General features: G+C 41.8%; 1 protein-coding gene across 1 annotated transcript in view; it reads left to right on the top strand.

The window, feature by feature from the left end:
* The window catches only part of JADE2 (jade family PHD finger 2), a 1034250-nt gene that overhangs the window by 778960 nt on the left and 233299 nt on the right, over positions 1 to 21991 (top strand). The window contains exon 7 of the mRNA XM_053717215.1: positions 2294 to 2461. Within this exon, the coding sequence (XP_053573190.1) occupies positions 2294 to 2461 (168 nt within the window). The remainder of the gene's footprint in view (positions 1 to 2293; positions 2462 to 21991) is intronic.

Here is a 21991-nt window from a genome sequence, read left to right as displayed (position 1 = left end):
TGATGTTTATGCGAGTTGGGGAGGAGATTAATTGCGTTAGCTGCAAAGATTTAAACAGTGAGTGACAACTGTTATTTTTTGTATTCAGCCAATCGATGTTAAAATCTCCAAAAATCAAAATTTCACTTTTATATGGCTTTGGCATTGCTTTTTGGTAATTAGAAGGCCGCTAAATGCTGCTGCGCACCACATGTGTATTATGCCTAGCACTGAAGGAGTTAATTAGGTAGCTTGTAGGGAGCTTGCAGGGTTAATTTTAGCTTTAGTGTAGAGATCAGCTTCCCACCTGACACATCCCACCCCCTGATAACTCCAAAACAGCTCTCTTGCCTCCCCCACCCCACAATTGTACCCGCCATCTTAAGTACTGGCCGAAAGTCTGCCAGTACTAAATAAAAGGAGTTTTTTTTTTATTTTATTTTTTAAAAAATATTTATTCAGCTGTGATGGACCCCTGCCTTAGCCCCCAACCTCCCTGATTCCCCTCCCCCAAACAGCTCTCTAACCCTCCCCGCTACCTAATTGCCGCCATCTTGGGTACTGGCAGCTCTCTGCCAGTACCCAGTTTGCCCCCCAAAAACAACAGTATTTTTGTTTTTTCTTTTGACCTTCAAACTTTTTCTGTAGTGTAGCAGCCCCCCTCAATACCCCCATCCCCCTCCCATATCCTTTTATATTTCATTTTATTTAACTTTTTTTCCCTTCTCCCTCTGATTATATCATTGGTGTTAGTGGCTAATGCGCGCGCGCCCCCGCATCCCCCCCCCCCCCGCACGCTCCCGGCACCCGGCTTGCACATTGTACTTACAGGAACCAGATGCCGGGTAGCAATGGGCCGCCTCCCTGCTACGCTACCACCCATCAACGAACGGCACCATCGCTACTGGTGCAGAGAGGGTCACAGAGTGGTTCTCTCTGCATCGGAGACTTGTAAAAAGGTATTGCAGGATGCCTCCATTTCGAGGCATCACTGCAATACCCTGAGAGCTGTTAGACAACTGACGTACCAGGTACGTCTATTGTCATTGACTGTTAGTTTTTGCATGACGTACCTGGTACATCAGTTGTCATTAAGGGGTTAAAGGGACATAACTCCACATTTTTTTCTTTCACGATTCAGATAGCGCATACAATTTTGAACAACTTTCCAATTTACTTCTATTATAAAATGTTCTTAATTTTCTTGTTATTCTATGTTGAAAAACAGGTAGCTAAGTTCAGGAGCGTGCACGTGTCTGCAGTACTATATGGCAGCAGTTTTCCAACAATGTTATACATTAGCAAGAGCACTAGATGGCAGCACTGTTTCCTGTAATGTAGTGCTCCAGAAATATGCATGCTAACAATGATATCTCTTCAGCAAAGAATAACAAGAGAACAAAGCAAATTTGATAATAGAAGTAAATTGGACATGTGCATGCTAACAATATCTCTTCAACAAAGAATAACAAGAGAACAAAGCAAATTTGATAATAGAAGTAAATTGGAAACCTTTTTAAAAATGTATTCTTTATCTGAATCATAAAATAAACATTTTTGTTTTCATGTCCCTTTAAATTCCCTTTATTACATAGAGATGCTCATTTAATGTCAACTTTTTACAGATATGCTGCATCACTTTCAAACATTTCAACATACGTGTTTTATGTCCCTTTAAATTATTATCCCTTTCTATGCCCAATTACCTTTATAAAGGGTTATATTGCATACTTCAGTACTCAACTATGCATACATCTGAGCCGCACATAACTGGGTTCTTATTATGGGGCCTATGAGACTGAAATCTGGGACTGATGTTTTTCATGCTAGAAGCATATCTGCAGGACTTCAAGGGTCCCTGTGTTGTTCCTGATCTCCTTGCGCCTTTATGTGCAATTGATCACCTTGTCATAGGGATTAATATTGACTTGAAATGTGGTTTTCATTATTGGAAAATTCTTAACATATTTCACACATTACAGTGTTTTATATAGAGATACACCATATTTCTGCAAAAATATTCTAGCTCATAATTGGGAAGCCTCTATGGTTTTCATAAAAAAAGGAAAATGTTGCTGTAAAGTTCTTTAATTGCAATATCCCATCTCAGGGAGCTAGGATATCTCTCACCCTGGTCAGCTGCTAAATGAGCGTTCTTTATGCCTAATTAATCATGAACAATATTATGTAATATATAGTTAAACCTTTAGTTTTTATATTTTAAATTATTTTTATGCTGTGTCATTTAATAACACTGAATTAGGTAAAATGTAAACCAATCTCATATAAACATTTTTTTCTATTGCATTTTCAGGCTTGTTATGGGATCCTTAAAGTCCCCACAGGAAGCTGGTTATGTCGATGTTGTGCCCTTGGAGTTCAAGCAAAATGTTTACTTTGCCCTAAAAGAGGGGGGGCTTTGAAGCCTACAAGAAGTGGGACAAAGTGGGTCCATGTTAGCTGTGCCTTATGGATACCTGAAGTAAGATATGATGATGTGGGCTGGGACTAAGGACAGTTAAAGGGACTTTAAACTCAAAATTCCAGTAGTATTGGTTTTTTTTCTTTAAAGGCTGAAGCAACCTTTAGTAAAATGCATATGTTGTGCTTTAAAAATGTCAAGTGTTGTTTGTATTGAAAATAACATTATTTATGTAAGAACTTACCTGATAAATTAATTTCTTTCATAGTGGCAAGAGTCCATGAGCTAGTAACGTATGGGATATACATTCCTATCAGGAGGGGCAAAGTTTCCCAAACCTCAAAATGCCTATAAATACATCTCCCACCACACTCATGCCTTACTTTAACGCAAAGCCAAGTAGTGAGGTGTAAAAAGCATACAAAAAGAGGAACTGGAAAAAATAATGTGCTTTTATACTAAAAAAACATAACCACCAAAAAATATGGTGGGTCTCATGGACTCTTGCCACTATGAAAGAAATGAATTTATCAGGTAAGTGCTTACATAAATTATGTTTTCTTCCATGTAAGTGGCAAGAGTCCATGAGCTAGTGACGTATGGGATATAATACTCAAGATGTGAAAATTCACACTAGAGTCACTAGAGAGGGAGGGATAAAATAAAAACAGCTATTTCCGCTGAAAAATTAAATCCAAATAATAATAAAGTTTTCTTTAAAAAAAAATTAAAAATTCAGATCATAGGCAAAAGAATCAAACTGATACAACTGCCTGAAGAACTTTTCTACCAAAGACTGCTTCTGAAGAAGCAAATACATCAAAATGGTAAAATTTAGTAAATGTATGCAAAGAAGACCAAGTTGCTGCTTTGCAAATCTGATCAACCGAAGCTTCATTCTTGAAAGCCCAAGAAGTAGCAACTGATCTAGTAGAATGAGCTGTAATTCTCTGAGGCAGAGACTGCCCACGTCCAAATAAGCTTTGTGAATCAAAAGTTTCAACCAAAATGCCAAAGAAATGGCAGAGGATTTCTGACCTTTCCTGGAACCAGAGAAAATAACAGACTAGAAGTCTTTCTGAAATCCTTAGTAGCCTCAACATAGTATTTCAAAGCTCTTACCACATCCAAATAATGTAGAGATCTCTCAAGATAATTATTAGGATTAGGACACAAGGAAGGAACAACCATTTCCCTATTAATGTTGTTAGAATTCACAACTTTAGGCAAAAATTTAAATGAAGTCTGTAAAACAGCTTTATCTTAATGGAAAATCAGATAAGGAGACTCACAAGAGAGAGCCGGCCACTAGCAGAAGAGATAGCCAAAAGAAATCATATTTTCCAAGAAAGTAGTTTAATATCCAAAGAATGCATAGGCTGCAAAATCCTTAAAACCAAATTGAGATTTCAAGGAGGAGAAATAGACTTAATAACAGGTTTGATACGAACCAAAGCCTGAACAAAACAGTAAATATCAGGAAGTTTAGCAATCTAATCTATGAAATAAGACAGAGAGAGCAGAAATTTGTCCCTTCAAAGTATTTGCAGACAAACCCTTATCCAAACCATCCTGAAGAAACTGTAAAATCATTGGAATTCTAAAAGAATGCCAAGAAAAATTAAGAGAGGAGCGCCATGAAATATAGGTTTTCCAAACCCGATAATAAATCTTCCTCGAAACAGACTTACGAGCCTGTAACATAGTGTTAATCACTGGGTCAGAGAAACCTCTATGACTAAGAACTAAGCATTCAATTTCCATACCTTCAAATTTAGAGATTTGAGATCCTGATGGAAAAACGGCCCTTGAGACAGAAGGTCTGGCCTTAAAGGAAGTGGCCAAGGTTGGCAACTGGACATCTGGACAAGATCCGCATACTAAAACCTGTGAGGCCATGCTGGTGCTATCAAAAACGCATGAGATTGTTCCATTATGATCTTGGAGATCACCCTTGGAAGAAGAACTAGAGGCAGAAAAATGTAAGCAGGTACGTAAAACCAAGGAACTGCTAAAGCATCCACCATCTCCGCCTGAGGATCCTTGTATCTGGAATGATATCTGGGAAGTTTCTTGTTCAAATGGGAGGCCATCAGATCTATTTCTGTAAGACCCCACATCTGCACAATCTGATGAAACATATCTGGATGGAGAGACCACTCCCCGGATGCAAAGTCTGACGACTGAGATAATCCGCTTCCCAATAGTCTACACCTGGAATATGAATCGCAGAAATTAGACAAGAGTTGGACTCCGCCCAAGAAAGTATCCGAGATACTTCTTTCATTGCTAAAGAGCTGCGAGTCCCTGCCTGATGATTGACATATGCCACTGTTGTGATATTGTCTGTCTGAAAATGAATGAAAACTTCTCTCTTTAATAGAGGCCAAGCCTGAAGAGCTCTAAAAATAGCATGTAGTTCTAAAATATTGATTTGTAACCTCACATCTTGAGATTTCCAAACCCCTTGTGCTGTCAGAGACCCCCAGACAGCTCCCCAACCTGTAAGACTTGCATCTGTTAAAATCACAGTCCAGGAAGGACGAACAAAGGAAGCCCCTTGAACAATACGGTGATGGTCCAACCACCAAGACAGAGAGAGTTGAATGTTAGGATTTAAGTATTTCAATTGTGATATCTGAGTATAATCCCTGCACCATTGATTCAGCATGCAAACCTGCAGAGGTCTCATATGAAAACGAGCAAAGGGGATCGCGTCCGATGCTGCAGTCATAAGACCTAAAACTTCCATGCACATAGCCACTGAAGGGAATGATCGAGACAAGCTAAAACCAATTTCATTTGCCTCTATCTGTAAACCTAAAAAGGTGACCCTTATTTGAGGAATCAAGAAATTCTTTTGTAAATTGATCCTCCAACCATGCCTTTGAAGAAACCACACTAGTTGTTTTGTGTGAGATTCTGCTAAATGAAAAGACTAAGCTAGTACCAAGATATCGTCCAAATAAGGAAACACCGCAATAACCTGCTCTCTGATTACAGATAGAAGGGCACCGATAACATTCAAAAAGATTCTTGGAGCTGTCGCTAGGCCAAATGGAAGAGCGACAAATTGGTAATGCTTGTCTAGAAAAGAGAATCTCATAAACGATAGTGCTCTGGATGAATTGGAATATGAAGATAAGCATCCTGTAAGTCTATTGTGGACTTGCTGAACAAAAGGCAGAATAGTCCTTATAGTCACCATCTTGACTTTGAAGTTGGGACTCTTACAAAACGATTTAAAAACTTCAGATCCAGAACTGGTCTGAAAGAATTCTCTTTCTTTGGGACAATGAATAGCTTTGAATAGAACCACAAACCCGGTTTCTGGAGAGGAACTGGTATAATCACCCCTGAATGCTCTAGATCTGAAACACATTTCAGAAAAGCCTGAGCCTTCACAGGATTTGTTGGAACATGAGAAAGAAAGAATCTTCCCACGGGAGGTCTTATTCTGAAACCTATTCGATACCCTTGAGACACAATATTTTGAATCCACTGATTCTGAACAGAACCTGTCCAAATTTCCTGAAATAATTTCAATCTGCCCCCCACCAGCTGAACTGGATTGAGGGCCGTACCTTCATGCAGTCTTGGGGGCTGGATTTGTTTGTTTTTTTGGTCTTATTCCAATTTGAAGATGGCCTCCAATTGGAACCAGAGGCCTTAGGGGAAGGAGTGTTTTTTTTGTTCTTTATTCTGACGAAAGGAACGAAAACCATTAGGAGCCTTAATTTACCCTTAGACTTTTTATCTTGGGGTATAGAAACTCCCTCCCCCCAGTGATAGTGGAAATAATAGAATCCAATTGAGAACCAAATAAATTCTTACTCTGGAAAGATAGAGATAGTAATCTAGATTTAGACACCATATCAGCATTCCAATATTTAAGCCATAAAGCTCTTCTAGCTAAAATAGCTAAAGACATAGCTTTAATATTGATCTTAATAATGCCAAATATAGCATCACAAATGAAATTATTAGCATGTTGAAGCAGAAGAACAATGCTAGACAAATCAGAATCTTCTACCTAACAAGCTAAACCAAAAAGTTGAAGCAGCAGCCACATCAGCAATAGAAATGGCAGGTCTAAGAATATAACCAGAATGTAAATAAGCTTTCTTTCTAATAACATGGTGAGTCCATAGATCATCATCAATTACTGTTGGAAATATCACTCCTGGCCAGCAGAAGGAGGCAAAGAGCACCACAGCAAAGCTGTTAAGTATCACTTCCCTACCCACAAACCCCAGTCATTCTCCTTGCCTGTAGTGCAAGGAGAAGGTGAAGTTTTAGGTGTCTGATATGAAGTCTTCAATCAAGATTTTATTATTTTAAAAGCAGAGTAGGTTTACTCTGTTCTTTCTGGGGTCTAGCCTTAGTCCATGTCAGTCTCTTCAGTATGGCAGTGGTGGCTTTTGAGAACTTGGGAACTTGTGTGGTACAATCCTCACTGCGTTTTCTCAAGAATTTGCTACCCTAATCAGAAAGCCTGAGTAGGATTACTCAGATTCTTTCTTTCTTCACAGGTCCATGTGAGATGCTACACCCTCTCAAACCAGGTGAGCTGTCCTGCTGCTGGACAGCATTTTTCAGGTAAGTGCCTTTTATTTTTTCTTTTAAAGAGAATCTGGCACTTTTAGCAGCTATGGGCTGTCTTTAACGTTATGGGACATTTTAAACTAACTCTCATGTAAGGGGTTAATTTGCTAGTGTTGCGGGCATTTGAGACTGTGAGGAGCAGGGATTTTATGGTGGCTCAGTTTCTCCGTTTGACATACGGATTCTACTTTATTTATTGTCATTAATTGTTTGGCATGTCCTGTTTTTTACTGCACAAGTCGTTACAGGCAGCTAGGAGACTTTAACCGCTAGGACCGCTCCGTACATAAAAGGGTCCCTCCTTGTAGTGGCGGTTTTTCTCTCCTTTGGCGTGCTTTCAGTTGCGACTGTGGGGAGAGCGGCTGAGGAGTTGTGACGTAGTTGTCGGCTGCTCCAGTGTCTCTCTCCATTGCGCTGCCATTGCAGGTCCGGATCAGTTTATTTGTAAAGGGAAATTTTCTTCTAAGGGCTGCAGGACAGGTAGGCACCTCAGTAAAGCTGCTGAGGTTGCCTGGGGATATTTCATTTTTTGTTTGCCTACGCTTAAACAATATTAATCATTTCTTAAAGGCACAGTACTTTTATATTAAGTTGAAATAAAAAAAGTTTTATTTTATTTTTTCTTTTATCATCATTATTGCTAAAATGGATCAAGAGGCTTTACAAATTGTCACTTGCCAGTTGTGTTTTCATGCCTAGGTGGAACCTCCAGTTCCTTTCTCCAACATTGGTGTGTCCGGTCCACGGCGTCATCCATTACTTGTGGGAAATGTTCTCCCCCACAGGGAAAGGCAAGGAGAGCACACAGCAAGAGCTGTCCATATAGCTCCCCCTCTGGCTCCGCCCCCCAGTCATTCTCCTTGCCGCTCTGAACAAGTAGCATCTACCACGGGGATGGCGAGGAGTTTGTGGTGTAGTTGTAGTTTTTTATTCTTCTATCAAGAGTTTGTTATTTCTCCAACATAGGTGTGTCCGGTCCACGGCGTCATCCTTACTTGTGGGATATTCTCTTCCCCAACAGGAAATGGCAAAGAGCCCAGCAAAGCTGGTCACATGATCCCTCCTAGGCTCCGCCTACCCCAGTCATTCTCTTTGCCGTTGTACAGGCAACATCTCCACGGAGATGGCTTAGAGTTTTTTTAATGTTTAACTGTAGTTTTTATTATTCAATCAAGAGTTTGTTATTTTGAAATAGTGCTGGTATGTACTATTTACTCAGAAACAGAAAAGAGATGAAGATTTCTGTTTGTATGAGGAAAATGATTTTAGCAACCGTCACTAAAATCCATGGCTGTTCCACACAGGACTGTTGAGAGCAATTAACTTCAGTTGGGGGAACAGTGAGCAGTCTCTTGCTGCTTGAGGTATGACACATTCTAACAAGACGATGTAATGCTGGAAGCTGTCATTTTCCCTATGGGATCCGGTAAGCCATGTTTATTACGATCGTAAATAAGGGCTTCACAAGGGCTTATTAAGACTGTAGACTTTTTTTGGGCTAAATCGATTCATTATTAACACATATTTAGCCTTGAGGAATCATTTTATTTGGGTATTTTGATATAATAATATCGGCAGGCACTGTTTTCGACACCTTATTCTTTAGGGACTTTCCCAAAGCATAGGCAGAGCCTCATTTTCGCGCCGGTGTTGCGCACTTGTTTTTGAGAGGCATGGCATGCAGTCGCATGTGAGAGGAGCTCTGATACTTAGAAAGACTTTCTGAAGGCGTCATTTGGTATCGTATTCCCCTTTGGGCTTGGTTGGGTCTCAGCAAAGCAGATACCAGGGACTGTAAAGGGGTTAAAGTTCAAAACGGCTCCGGTTCCTTTAATTTAAGGGTTAAAGCTTCCAAATTTGGTGTGCAATACTTTTAAGGCTTTAAGACACTGTGGTGAAAATTTGGTGAATTTTGAACAATTCCTTCATGTTTTTTCGCAATTGCAGTAATAAAGTGTGTTCAGTTTAAAATTTAAAGTGACAGTAACGGTTTTATTTTAAAACGTTTTTTGTACTTTGTTATCAAGTTTATGCCTGTTTAACATGTCTGAACTACCAGATAGACTGTGTTCTGAATGTGGGGAAGCCAGAATTCCTATTCATTTAAATAAATGTGATTTATGTGACAATGACAATGATGCCCAAGATGATTCCTCAAGTGAGGGGAGTAAGCATGGTACTGCATCATTCCCTCCTTCGTCTACACGAGTCTTGCCCACTCAGGAGGCCCCTAGTACATCTAGCGCGCCAATACTCCTTACTATACAACAATTAACGGCTGTAATGGATAATTCTGTCAAAAACATTTTAGCCAAAATGAACACTTATCAGCGTAAGCGCGACTGCTCTGTTTTAGATACTGAAGAGCATGACGACGCTGATAATAATGTTTCTGAAGGGCCCCTAACCCAGTCTGATGGGGCCAGGGAGGTTTTGTCTGAGGGAGAAATTACTGATTCAGGGAACATTTCTCAACAAGCTGAACCTGATGTGATTACATTTAAATTTAAGTTGGAACATCTCCGCATTCTGCTTAAGGAGGTATTATCCACTCTGGATGATTGTGACAAGTTGGTCATCCCAGAGAAACTATGTAAAATGGACAAGTTCCTAGAGGTGCCGGGGCTCCCAGAAGCTTTTCCTATACCCAAGCGGGTGGCGGACATTGTTAATAAAGAATGGGAAAGGCCCGGTATTCCTTTCGTCCCTCCCCCCATATTTAAAAAATTGTTTCCTATGGTCGACCCCAGAAAGGACTTATGGCAGACAGTCCCCAAGGTCGAGGGAGCGGTTTCCACTTTAAACAAACGCACCACTATACCCATAGAGGATAGTTGTGCTTTCAAAGATCCTATGGATAAAAAATTAGAAGGTTTGCTTAAAAAGATGTTTGTTCAGCAGGGTTACCTTCTACAACCAATTTCATGCGTTGTCCCTGTCGCTACAGCCGCATGTTTCTGGTTCGATGAGCTGATAAAGGCGGTCGATAGTGATTCTCCTCCTTATGAGGAGATTATGGACAGAATCAATGCTCTCAAATTGGCTAATTCTTTTACCCTAGACGCCACTTTGCAATTGGCTAGGTTAGCGGCTAAGAATTCTGGGTTTGCTATTGTGGCGCGCAGAGCGCTTTGGTTGAAATCTTGGTCGGCTGATGCGTCTTCCAAGAACAAGCTACTTAACATTCCTTTCAAGGGGAAAACGCTGTTTGGCCCTGACTTGAAAGAGATTATCTCTGATATCACTGGGGGTAAGGGCCACGCCCTTCCTCAGGATCGGCCTTTCAAGGCAAAAAATAAACCTAATTTTCGTCCCTTTCGTAGAAACGGACCAGCCCAAAGTGCTACGTCCTCTAAGCAAGAGGGTAATACTTCTCAAGCCAAGCCAGCTTGGAGACCAATGCAAGGCTGGAACAAGGGAAAGCAGGCCAAGAAACCTGCCACTGCTACCAAGACAGCATGAAATGTTGGCCCCCGATCCGGGACCGGATCTGGTGGGGGGCAGACTCTCTCTCTTCGCTCAGGCTTGGGCAAGAGATGTTCTGGATCCTTGGGCGCTAGAAATAGTCTCCCAAGGTTATCTTCTGGAATTCAAGGGGCTTCCCCCAAGGGGGAGGTTCCACAGGTCTCAGTTGTCTTCAGACCACATAAAAAGACAGGCATTCTTACATTGTGTAGAAGACCTGTTAAAAATGGGAGTGATTCATCCTGTTCCATTAAGAGAACAAGGGATGGGGTTCTACTCCAATCTGTTCATAGTTCCCAAAAAAGAGGGAACGTTCAGACCAATCTTAGATCTCAAGATCTTAAACAAGTTTCTCAAGGTTCCATCGTTCAAGATGGAAACCATTCGAACTATTCTTCCTTCCATCCAGGAAGGTCAATTCATGACCACGGTGGATTTAAAGGATGCGTATCTGCATATTCCTATCCACAAGGAACATCATCGGTTCCTAAGGTTCGCATTCCTGGACAAGCATTACCAGTTCGTGGCGCTTCCTTTCGGATTAGCCACTGCTCCAAGGATTTTCACAAAGGTACTAGGGTCCCTTCTAGCTGTGCTAAGACCAAGGGGCATTGCTGTAGTACCTTACTTGGACGACATTCTGATTCAAGCGTCGTCCCTTCCTCAAGCAAAGGCTCACACGGACATAGTCCTGGCCTTTCTCAGATCTCACGGATGGAAAGTGAACGTGGAAAAGAGTTCTCTATCTCCGTCAACAAGGGTTCCCTTCTTGGGAACAATAATAGACTCCTTAGAAATGAGGATATTTCTGACAGAGGCCAGAAAAACAAAACTTCTAGACTCTTGTCGGATACTTCATTCCGTTCCTCTTCCTTCCATAGCTCAGTGCATGGAAGTGATCGGGTTGATGGTAGCGGCAATGGACATAGTTCCTTTTGCGCGCATTCATCTAAGACCATTACAACTGTGCATGCTCAGTCAGTGGAATGGGGATTATACAGACTTGTCTCCGAAGATACAAGTAAATCAGAGGACCAGAGACTCACTCCGTTGGTGGCTGTCCCTGGACAACCTGTCACGAGGGATGACATTCCGCAGACCAGAGTGGGTCGTTGTCACGACCGACGCCAGTCTGATGGGCTGGGGCGCGGTCTGGGGATCCCTGAAAGCTCAGGGTCTTTGGTCTCGGGAAGAATCTCTTCTACCGATAAATATTCTGGAACTGAGAGCGATATTCAATGCTCTCAAGGCTTGGCCTCAGCTAGCGAGGGCCAAGTTCATACGGTTTCAATCAGACAACATGACAACTGTTGCGTACATCAACCATCAGGGGGGAACAAGGAGTTCCCTAGCGATGGAAGAAGTGACCAAAATCATTCTATGGGCGGAGTCTCACTCCTGCCACCTGTCCGCTATCCACATCCCAGGAGTGGAAAATTGGGAAGCGGATTTTCTGAGTCGTCAGACATTGCATCCGGGGGAGTGGGAACTCCATCCGGAAATCTTTGCCCAAGTCACTCAGCTGTGGGGCATTCCAGACATGGATCTGATGGCCTCTCGTCAGAACTTCAAAGTTCCTTGCTACGGGTCCAGATCCAGGGATCCCAAGGCGGCTCTAGTGGATGCACTAGTAGCACCTTGGACCTTCAAACTAGCTTATGTGTTCCCGCCGTTTCCTCTCATCCCCAGGCTGGTAGCCAGGATCTATCAGGAGAGGGCGTCGGTGATCTTGATAGCTCCTGCGTGGCCACGCAGGACTTGGTATGCAGATCTGGTGAATATGTCATCGGCTCCACCTTGGAAGCTACCTTTGAGACGAGACCTTCTTGTTCAGGGTCCGTTCGAACATCCGAACCTGGTTTCACTCCAGCTGACTGCTTGGAGATTGAACGCTTGATCTTATCGAAGCGAGGGTTCTCAGATTCTGTTATCGATACTCTTGTTCAGGCCAGAAAGCCTGTAACTAGAAAGATTTACCACAAAATTTGGAAAAAATATATCTGTTGGTGTGAATCTAAAGGATTCCCTTGGGACAAGGTTAAGATTCCTAAGATTCTATCCTTCCTCCAAGAAGGATTGGAAAAAGGATTATCTGCAAGTTCCCTGAAGGGACAGATTTCTGCCTTGTCTGTGTTACTTCACAAAAAGCTGGCAGCTGTGCCAGATGTTCAAGCCTTTGTTCAGGCTCTGGTTAGAATTAAGCCTGTTTACAAACCTTTGACTCCTCCTTGGAGTCTCAATTTAGTTCTTTCAGTTCTTCAGGGGGTTCCGTTTGAACCCTTACATTCCGTTGATATTAAGTTATTATCTTGGAAAGTTTTGTTTTTAGTTGCAATCTCTTCTGCTAGAAGAGTTTCAGAATTATCTGCTCTGCAGTGTTCTCCTCCTTATCTGGTGTTCCATGCAGATAAGGTGGTTTTGCGTACTAAACCTGGTTTTCTTCCAAAAGTTGTTTCTAACAAAAACATTAACCAGGAGATTATCGTACCTTCTCTGTGTCCGAAACCAGTTTCAATCAGGTAAACATAAATTCTGTTTTTAAAATAGTGCTGGCTTGTACTATTTACTCTATAACAGAAAAGTGATGAAGATTTCTGTTTAAGAGGGCTATGATTTTAGCACAAGTAACTAAAATCCATTACTGTTACCACGCAGGACTGTTGAAACAAGAGAACTTCAGTTGGGGGTAACAGTTTGCAGACTCATCTGCTTCAGGTATGACTAGTCTCCTTCTAACAACACAGGCTAATGCTAGATGACAGTCATTTTTCCCCTCAGGGGAAACGGTAAGCCATTTTTCTTTCACCTCAGCAAAAAAGATAACAGGCTTCCCCTTTTTGTTTTTTATGCTGGTAGACACTGTTAGGGGCTAAATCGATTGGTTTTTATTACAATATTATACCATTTGAAATATTTTGTAAGCTCACATACACTTGGGAACGTTTTTTATTGATCTGGCTTGTTTTAGACACCTAAATCTAGTCAGGAAGGCCCCTTCACTCTAGTGTGCTGAGGGAGGAAGCCTCATTTTGGCACTTCAGCTGTGCAGTTGAATTTCAAGGCAGTGCATGCAGATTCATGTGAGAGGGTCCTGTGGTTCAGAAAGTGACTCCAAAAGGCTTTTTTCTGTGAATGGTGACCCCTAAGGAAGGTAAAAAGCTGCAGCAAGGCTGTAGCTGGGATTGTGGTGTGTAAAAACGGTTAAATCCAACAATTAGCTTGTTTTAAGAGCTAGAGTCTCCATATTTGCTGTGCAATACTTTCTAAGCATTAAGACACTGGGGTCCAAATTTCAGAAAAATCGGATATTGCCTTCATAGTTTTTTGAACATTCAGAAATAAATGTGTCATTTTATTATTTAAAGAGACAGTAACGTTTTTGTTTAAAATCGTTTTTATTGCACTGCCTAAATCTGTTTAACATGTCTGTTCCATCAGATAACCTATGTTCTGTGTGTATAGAGACAAATGTGGTTCCCCCTTCGAGTGTCTGTGATAAATGCGCCATAGCGTCCAAACAAAATCAGGACAGCTCTGTTATTTTTCATAATGTTGCCCAAGATGATTTATCTAATGAAGGTAGTGGGGATAGCTCTACATCCTCTCCTTCTGTGTCTACACCAGCTTTGCCCGTGCAGGCGACACCTAGCGCGCCAGTGCTTATTTCTATGCAACAATTATCAGCAGTAGTGGATAATTCTATAGCAAATCTTTTATCCAAACTGCCAGTTTTTCAGAGAAAGCGTGATTGTTCAGTTTTAAATACAGATAAAAAGGATGAACAATCAGACGCTGACGATGCCTTATCTATTTTACCCTCACATCAATCGGAATTGGCTGTGAAGGAAGGGCTGTCTGAGGGTGAAATTTCAGACTCAGGAAAAATTTCTCAACAGGCAGAACCTGATCTAGTGGCATTTAAGTTTAAGCTAGAACATCTCCGCGCTTTGCTTAAGGAGGTATTAGCTACTCTGGATGAATGTGATTCCATGGTAGTACCAGAGAAGTTGTGCAAATTGGACAAATTTTTAGAGGTCCCAGTGCACGACGACGCTTTTCCAATACCTAAGAGGGTAGCGAACATAGTGGAAAAGGAGTGGGAGAAGCCAGGTGTACCCTTTGCCCCACCTCCTATATTTAAGAAAATGTTTCCCATAGTAGACCCTAGAAGGGACGCATGGCAAACGGTCCCAAAGGTTGAGGGAGCTGTTTCAACACTAGCGAAGCGCACAACTATTCCTATAGAGGACAGCTGCGCTTTCAAAGATCCTATGGATAAAAAATTGGAAGGATTGCTTAAAAAGATTTTTGTTCAGCAAGGGTTCATCCTTCAACCAGCTACGTGTGTTATTACTGTCACTTCAGCGGCGTCCTTTTGGTTGGAAGAACTAGAAAGGTCGCTCCAGAAAGAGACTTCCTATGAAGAAGTCATGGACAGAATTCACGCATTAAAGTTAGCTAATTCCTTTATATTGGATGCCGCCTTTCAAATAACGAAATTGGCGGCAAAAAACTCAGGTTTTGCTATAGTAGCGCGGAGGGCGCTTTGGCTAAAATCCTGGTCGGCAGACGTGTCGTCCAAGACTAAGTTACTGAATATTCCTTTCAAGGGTAAGACCCTTTTTGGGCCGGAATTGAAGGAAATTATTTCAGACATCACTGGGGGTAAGGGCCATGCCCTCCCACAGGATAGGCCTTTTAAGGCTAAGAACAAGTCTAATTTTCGTTCCTTTCGCAATTTCAGGAACGGACCGGCTAATAACTCCACTGCCGCTAGACAAGAAGGTAACGCGGCCCAGCCCAAACCCGCTTGGAAGCCCATGCAAGGCTGGAACAAGGGTAAACAAACCAAGAAACCTGCTGCTGCTACCAAGACAGCATGAAGGGGTAGCCCCCGATCCGGGACCGGATCTGGTAGGGGGCAGACTATCTCTCTTCGCTCAGGCTTGGGCAAGAGATGTTCTGGATCCCTGGGCACTAGAGATAGTTTCCAAGGGATACCTGTTAGAATTCAAGGGACTTCCTCCAAAGGGAAGGTTCCACCTGTCTCGCTTATCTTCAGACCAGATAAAGAAACAGGCATTCTTACATTGTGTAAGAGACCTATCAAAGATGGGAGTGATAAACCCAGTCCCCTCCGGGGAACAAGGTCTAGGGTTTTACTCAAACCTGTTTGTGGTTCCCAAAAAAGAGGGAACTTTCAGGCCAATTCTGGATTTAAAGATATTAAACAAGTTCCTCAGAGTTCCATCCTTCAAGATGGAAACCATTCGGACAATCTTACCAACAATCCAGCAGGGTCAATTTTTGACTACCGTGGATCTGAAGGATGCGTATCTGCATATCCCAATCCACAAATCTCATCATCAGTTCCTGAGGTTCGCCTTTCTGGACAAACATTACCAGTTTGTGGCTCTTCCATTCGGTTTAGCCACCGCTCCCAGAATTTTCACAAAGGTGCTAGGGTCCCTTCTAGCGGTCCTAAGACCGAGGGGCATCGCTGTAGCACCTTATCTAGACGACATCCTAATCCAAGCGTCGTCTCTTTCCAAAGCGAGGGCTCATACAGACATTGTGTTGGCTTTTCTCAGATCTCACGGGTGGAAAGTGAACATAGAAAAAAGTTCACTGTCACCGTCCACAAGGGTTCCTTTTCTGGGAACAATAATAGATTCTGTGGAAATGAAGATCTTTCTCACAGACGTCAGAAAGACAAAGCTTCTAAAAGCTTGTCGAGTTCTTCACTCTATTCCTCAACCCTCCATAGCTCAATGCATGGAAGTAATAGGACTAATGGTCGCAGCAATGGATGTGGTTCCTTTTGCTTGAATTCATTTAAGACCATTACAGCTGTGCATGCTCAATCAGTGGAATGGGGACTATACAGACTTGTCTCCCCAAATTCAAGTAGACCAGGTAACCAGGGACTCGCTTCTCTGGTGGTTGACCCAGGATCACCTGTCTCAGGGAATGAGTTTCCGCAGACCGGAGTGGGTCATCGTCACGACCGACGCCAGCCTCTTGGGGTGGGGCGCGGTCTGGGACTCTCTGAAAGCTCAGGGCCATTGGTCGCGGGAAGAGTCGCTTCTCCCGATAAACATTTTGGAACTAAGAGCTATATTCAATGCGCTCCTGGCTTGGCCTCAGCTAGCGGAAGCCAGGTTCATAAGATTTCAATCGGACAACATAACGACTGTTGCGTACATCAATCATCAGGGGGGAACAAAGAGTTCCCTAGCGATGAAGGAAGTAACCAAGATAATCCAATGGGCAGAGAATCACTCCTGCCATCTATCTGCTATTCACATCCCAGGAGTAGACAACTGGGAGGCGGACTATTTGAGTCGTCAGACTTTCCATCCGGGGGAGTGGGAACTCCATCCGGAGGTCTTTGTTCAGTTAACCCAATTATGGGGCATTCCAGACATGGATCTAATGGCGTCCCGTCAGAACTTCAAGATTCCTTGCTACGGGTCCAGATCCAGGGATCCCAAGGCGACTCTAGTGGATGCATTAGTGGCGCCTTGGTCGTTCAACCTAGCATATGTGTTTCCACCGTTTCCTCTCCTCCCCAGGCCCATAGCCAGGATCAAACAGGAGAAGGCCTTGGTGATTCTGATAGCTCCTGCGTGGCCACGCAGGACTTGGTATGCAGACCTGGTGAATATGTCATCGGCTCCACCATGGAAGCTACCTTTGAGACAGGACCTTCTAGTACAAGGTCCATTCGAACATCCCAATCTAGTTTCTCTGCAGCTGACTGCTTGGAAATTGAACGCTTGATTTTATCCAAGCGTGGGTTTTCAAATTCTGTGATTGATACTCTGGTCCAAGCCAGAAAACCAGTGACTAGAAGGATTTAACATAAAATATGGAAAAAATATATCTGTTGGTGTGAATCCAAAGGATTCTCCTGGAGTAAGATTAAAATTCCAAAGATTCTCTCCTTTCTCCAAGAAGGTTTGGATAAAGGATTGTCAGCTAGTTCTCTAAAAGGACAGATTTCTGCATTATCCGTCTTGTTGCACAAACGACTGGCAGCTTTGCCAGATGTACAAGTTTTTGTTCAGGCTTTGGTTAACAGACCCATGACTCCTCCTTGGAGTCTAAATTTAGTTCTTTCAGTTCTTCAAGGGGTTCCGTTTGAACCTTTACATTCCATAGATATTAAGTTACTATCTTGGAAAGTTCTGTTTTTGGTTGCTATTTCTTCTGCTAGAAGAGTTTCTGAATTATCTGCTTTGCAGTGTGATCCACCCTATCTGGTGTTCCATTCAGATAAGGTTGTTTTGCGTACTAAGCATGGTTTTCTTCCAAAAATTGTTTCCAACGAGAACATCAACCAGGAAATAGTTGTTCCTTCTTTGTGTCCGAATCCAGTTTCAAAGAAGGAACGTTTATTACTCAATTTAGATGTTCGTGCTTTAAAGTTCTATTTAGAAGCAACAAAAGATTTTAGACAAACCTCATCCTTGTTTGTCGTTTACTCTGGTAAGAGGAGAGGTCAAAAAGCTACTGCTACCTCTCTCTCTTTCTGGCTAAAAAGCATTATCCGCTTGGCTTATGAGACTGCCGGACGGCAGCCTCCTGACCGTATTACAGCTCACTCTACTAGGGCTGTGGCTTCCACATGGGCCTATAAGAACGAGGCTTCTGTTGACCAGATATGTAAGGCAGCGACTTGGTCTTCTCTGCACACTTTTGCCAAATTCTACAAATTTGATATTTTGCTTCTTCGGAGGCTGTTTTTGGGAGAAAGCCGTGGTGCCTTCTGTTTAGGTAACCTGATTTGCTCCCTCCCTTCATCCGTGTCCTAAAGCTTTGGTATTGGTTTCCACAAGTAATGGATGACGCCGTGGACCGGACACACCAATGTTGGAGAAAACAGAATTTATGCTTACCTGATAAATTACTTTCTCCAACGGTGTGTCGGGCCCACGGCCCGCCCTGGTTTTTTTTAATCAGGTTGAAAAAATTTTTTCTTTATACACTACAGTCACCACGGCACCCTATAGTTTCTCCTTTTTCTCCTAACCGTCGGTCGAATGACTGGGGGGCGGAGCCAGAGGGGGAGCTATATGGACAGCTCTTGCTGTGTGCTCTCCTTGCCTTTCCCTGTGGGGGAGAACATTTCCCACAAGTAATGGATGACGCCGTGGACCGGACACACCGTTGGAGAAAGTAATTTATCAGGTAAGCATAAATTCTGTTTTTTGTTCCTCATGCATTGAGAGAATCTTAAGTTATAGAGATAAAATGTTTGATTATGAGCCACCATTAGCCCAGGCGAATGCTGTTCAGGTGTCTCCTTTACAGATATGCCGGCAGCTTTCTCCTCAAGCGTCCCAACCTATTCAGTCTCCGCATGCAGTGCCCTGCGTTTCCTGTTGCAATCTGGTAGGATTTTTTTTACAGGACATTGATACCCAGGTATCCTCTGTGGTATCTGAGGCATTGTCAGCTTTTCCCATCCTGCGTAAAAGGAAACTTAAGGAATGAGTTAGTAAGGTTTCTGATCAAGTTGTGGCTACCCAGGGTGTCCTTTCTCAAAAGTCTGAGGAAGAAGACATGTCAGTAGCGTCTGAGGGTGAAATCTCAGATTAAGATAGTGTAATTCCTTCTTCTGATGCTGAAGTTGTATCCTTCAGATTTTAACTAGAACACCTTTGCTTATTACTTAAGGAGGTTTTGGCTACTTTGGACGACACCGACACGACTATCGTAGTCAACCCTAAAAAGTCTAGTAAGCTGAACAAGTATTTTGATGTTCCCTCTGCGGTGGAGGTTTTTCCAGTACCAGACCGTTCTACAAAGATTATTGCATGAGACTGGGAGAAACCTGGTATTCCTTTTTCTCCATCTCCTATTTTTAAGAAGATATTTCCTATAGGGGACTCCATTAAGGAGTCGTGGCAGACGGTTCCTAAGGTAGAAGGAGCGATCTCCACTTTGGCTAATAGGGGATTATAAAAGTATTTCAGGGTAAACATTTTTAGAATTTGCTACAGAGTAATGTGTGTGTTCTCTGTATCTCTCCCCCTCTCTGTCTCTCCCCTATCTGTCTCTCTCTCTCCCCCTCTCTCTCTCCCCGGGCCCTCTCCCTCTCTCTCTCCCCCCCCCTCTCTCCCCCCCCTCTCTCTCTCTCTCCCCCCCTCTCTTTCTCCCCGCTCTCTCCCCCCTCTCTGTATCTCTCTCTCCCCCTCTCTGTTGCTCTGTGTGTTTCTCTCTCTCTCCCCCCTCTATCTCTCTGTGTGTGTGTCTCTCTCTCCCCCTCTCTCTCTCACTCCTCTATGTCTCTGTCTGTATCTCTCTCCCCTCTGTCTCTTTCTCTTCCCTCTCTGTCTTTCTTTCTCCCCTCTCTCTCCCCTCTCTATGTCTCTCTCTCTCTCCCCCCTCTCTGTCTTTCTTGTGAGTGTTTTTGTGTTTTGTACATGCATATGCCGCCCATCACAACTTGCAACCATATCATATGGGCCAGACCAGTTAGTCTCAAATACAAACCGCATCAACACTGGTGTGTCTCTGCTCCAAAACAAGTGTTTGAGAGTAAGGCAGGCACACAGTGGTGGTGCGGTTTCCATGGGCTACGACCGTGATGTGTCCAATCAGAGCGGGTAAGCAGGCAGCGGCCCTTCTTTTAGAGAAGCAGCTGAGCTGACTGATGTAGGTCGGCCTGGGAGGACGTCACCTTTGACCTGACCTGCTAATTGCTGCTCATTTGTAGGTGGTGATGTACAGTGTTATCTCACTACAGAAAAAAAATCTTATTTCTTCATTCTGTATGTTTATTATTTTCATCTTTCAACAATTAAAAAAAAAATACTGGGGCTTTCAGTGTCAGGTTGCCTGATTCTGATAGCCCCAGTATTTATTTTTATTGTTGAAAAATGAAAATAATAAACATCAGAGTACTCATTTGTATTACCATATAAATAGCAGAATGGTATTATTGTAACTGTGGTGTGTGTTTAGTGTGCGTGTGTGTATGTTTGTTTATTTGTGTGCATTTATGTGTGTATTTGTGTCTATGAGTATGTGTGTGTTTGTGTGTGTGTGTGTGTGTGTGTGTGTGTATTTGTGTATATATTTGAGTGTGTTTGTATGTATGCGTGGGTGTTTGTGTGAATGTATGTTTTTATCTATGTGTTTGTGTGTACAGTTTTACCCTGAGAAATGTCTGTGTCATCTATCATATAGGTCTGTTTCATCTATCATAGGGTGGCTGTGCATTGTAACCTATATTAGAGCAGCATAAAGCACAGAGAGTCACTTTGCAGAGCAATAATGTTGTTTTGTGTCCCTTGAAAATTACTGTCACACAATGATTGCACATTTATTTATATTTTATGTTGCTATTTCAGCTCCAAAAATAAATTTTACGTAGCTATTTACACACCAAAAATAAAATTTAAAATTGCATGTTATTTCAAAACCAACTCTAACAGCTAGATGTGTTAGCATATATTTTCAATGTAAAAATTGGGGGAAAATGTTGCTATTTCAGCTCCAAAAATAAATTTCATGTTGCTATTTAAAAACCAAAAATTAAATTTTAAATTGTATGTTGTTATTTCAAAACCAACTCTAACAGCTAGATGTGTTGGCATACATTTGAATTGGTGTTGAAAATCACAACATACAATTTAAAATTTCATTTTTGGTGTTCAAATTTATTTTTGGAGTTGGAATAGCAACATAAAATGTGTTTACATTGCAAATGTATGCCAACACATCTAGCTGTTAGAATTGGTTGGTGTTGAAATAACAACATACAATTGAAAATGTATTTTTGATGTTGAAATAGCAACATCAAATTATTTTTATTTTTTTCAATTCAACTTTTACATTGACAATGTATGCCAACACATCTAGCTGTTAGAGTTGGTGTTGAAATAGCAACATAGTATTTAAAATTTAGTTTTGGTATTGAAATGGCAACATCAAATTTATTTTTGGAGTTGGAATAGCAACATCAAATTTGTTTATTTTGCAAATGTAACACATCTAGCTGTTAGAATTTATACAATGCTCTAATCTTGGTTTTATTTCTGCTTTTGGTTTTATTTCAGTTTTATTTCACAATATATTACCATCAAAATTCATAATTGTTTTCTATAACCGCTGTTTGTGTATTCAGCCACAATCTCCAAGCAACAAACAGGAGTTATAGAAAACAATTATAAATCTTGATGGTAATATTTTTTTTAGTACTGATAATTTGGTTATTTTATTTATAAATAATCACCCATACAATTACAAAGAAAATACAATTGTTTTCTATGCCCCCTGCTTGTTGCTTGGAGATTGTGGCTGAATAAAGAATGAGCATTTCTAAGGGAAATTATTTGCATATCATTAGATAAGTGGTTTGGATAGGCTGTGGGGCGTGGTAAAGTAGCATGGAAGTACAGCCCTTTTGCTTGGGTGTTCCACAATCGTCAAGCTGCAATTACAAGCAGTGTTACAAAAGGTAAAATTTATACAGAATTTTGCAAAATGTATTCATCAGTATACATTTTT

The sequence above is a fragment of the Bombina bombina genome, chromosome 6 (assembly GCF_027579735.1).
Source record: "Bombina bombina isolate aBomBom1 chromosome 6, aBomBom1.pri, whole genome shotgun sequence".
In the NCBI taxonomy this organism is placed as follows: domain Eukaryota; kingdom Metazoa; phylum Chordata; class Amphibia; order Anura; family Bombinatoridae; genus Bombina; species Bombina bombina.
Note: the sequence above shows the minus strand (reverse complement) of the source record. Positions and strands in the feature narration are given on the sequence as shown.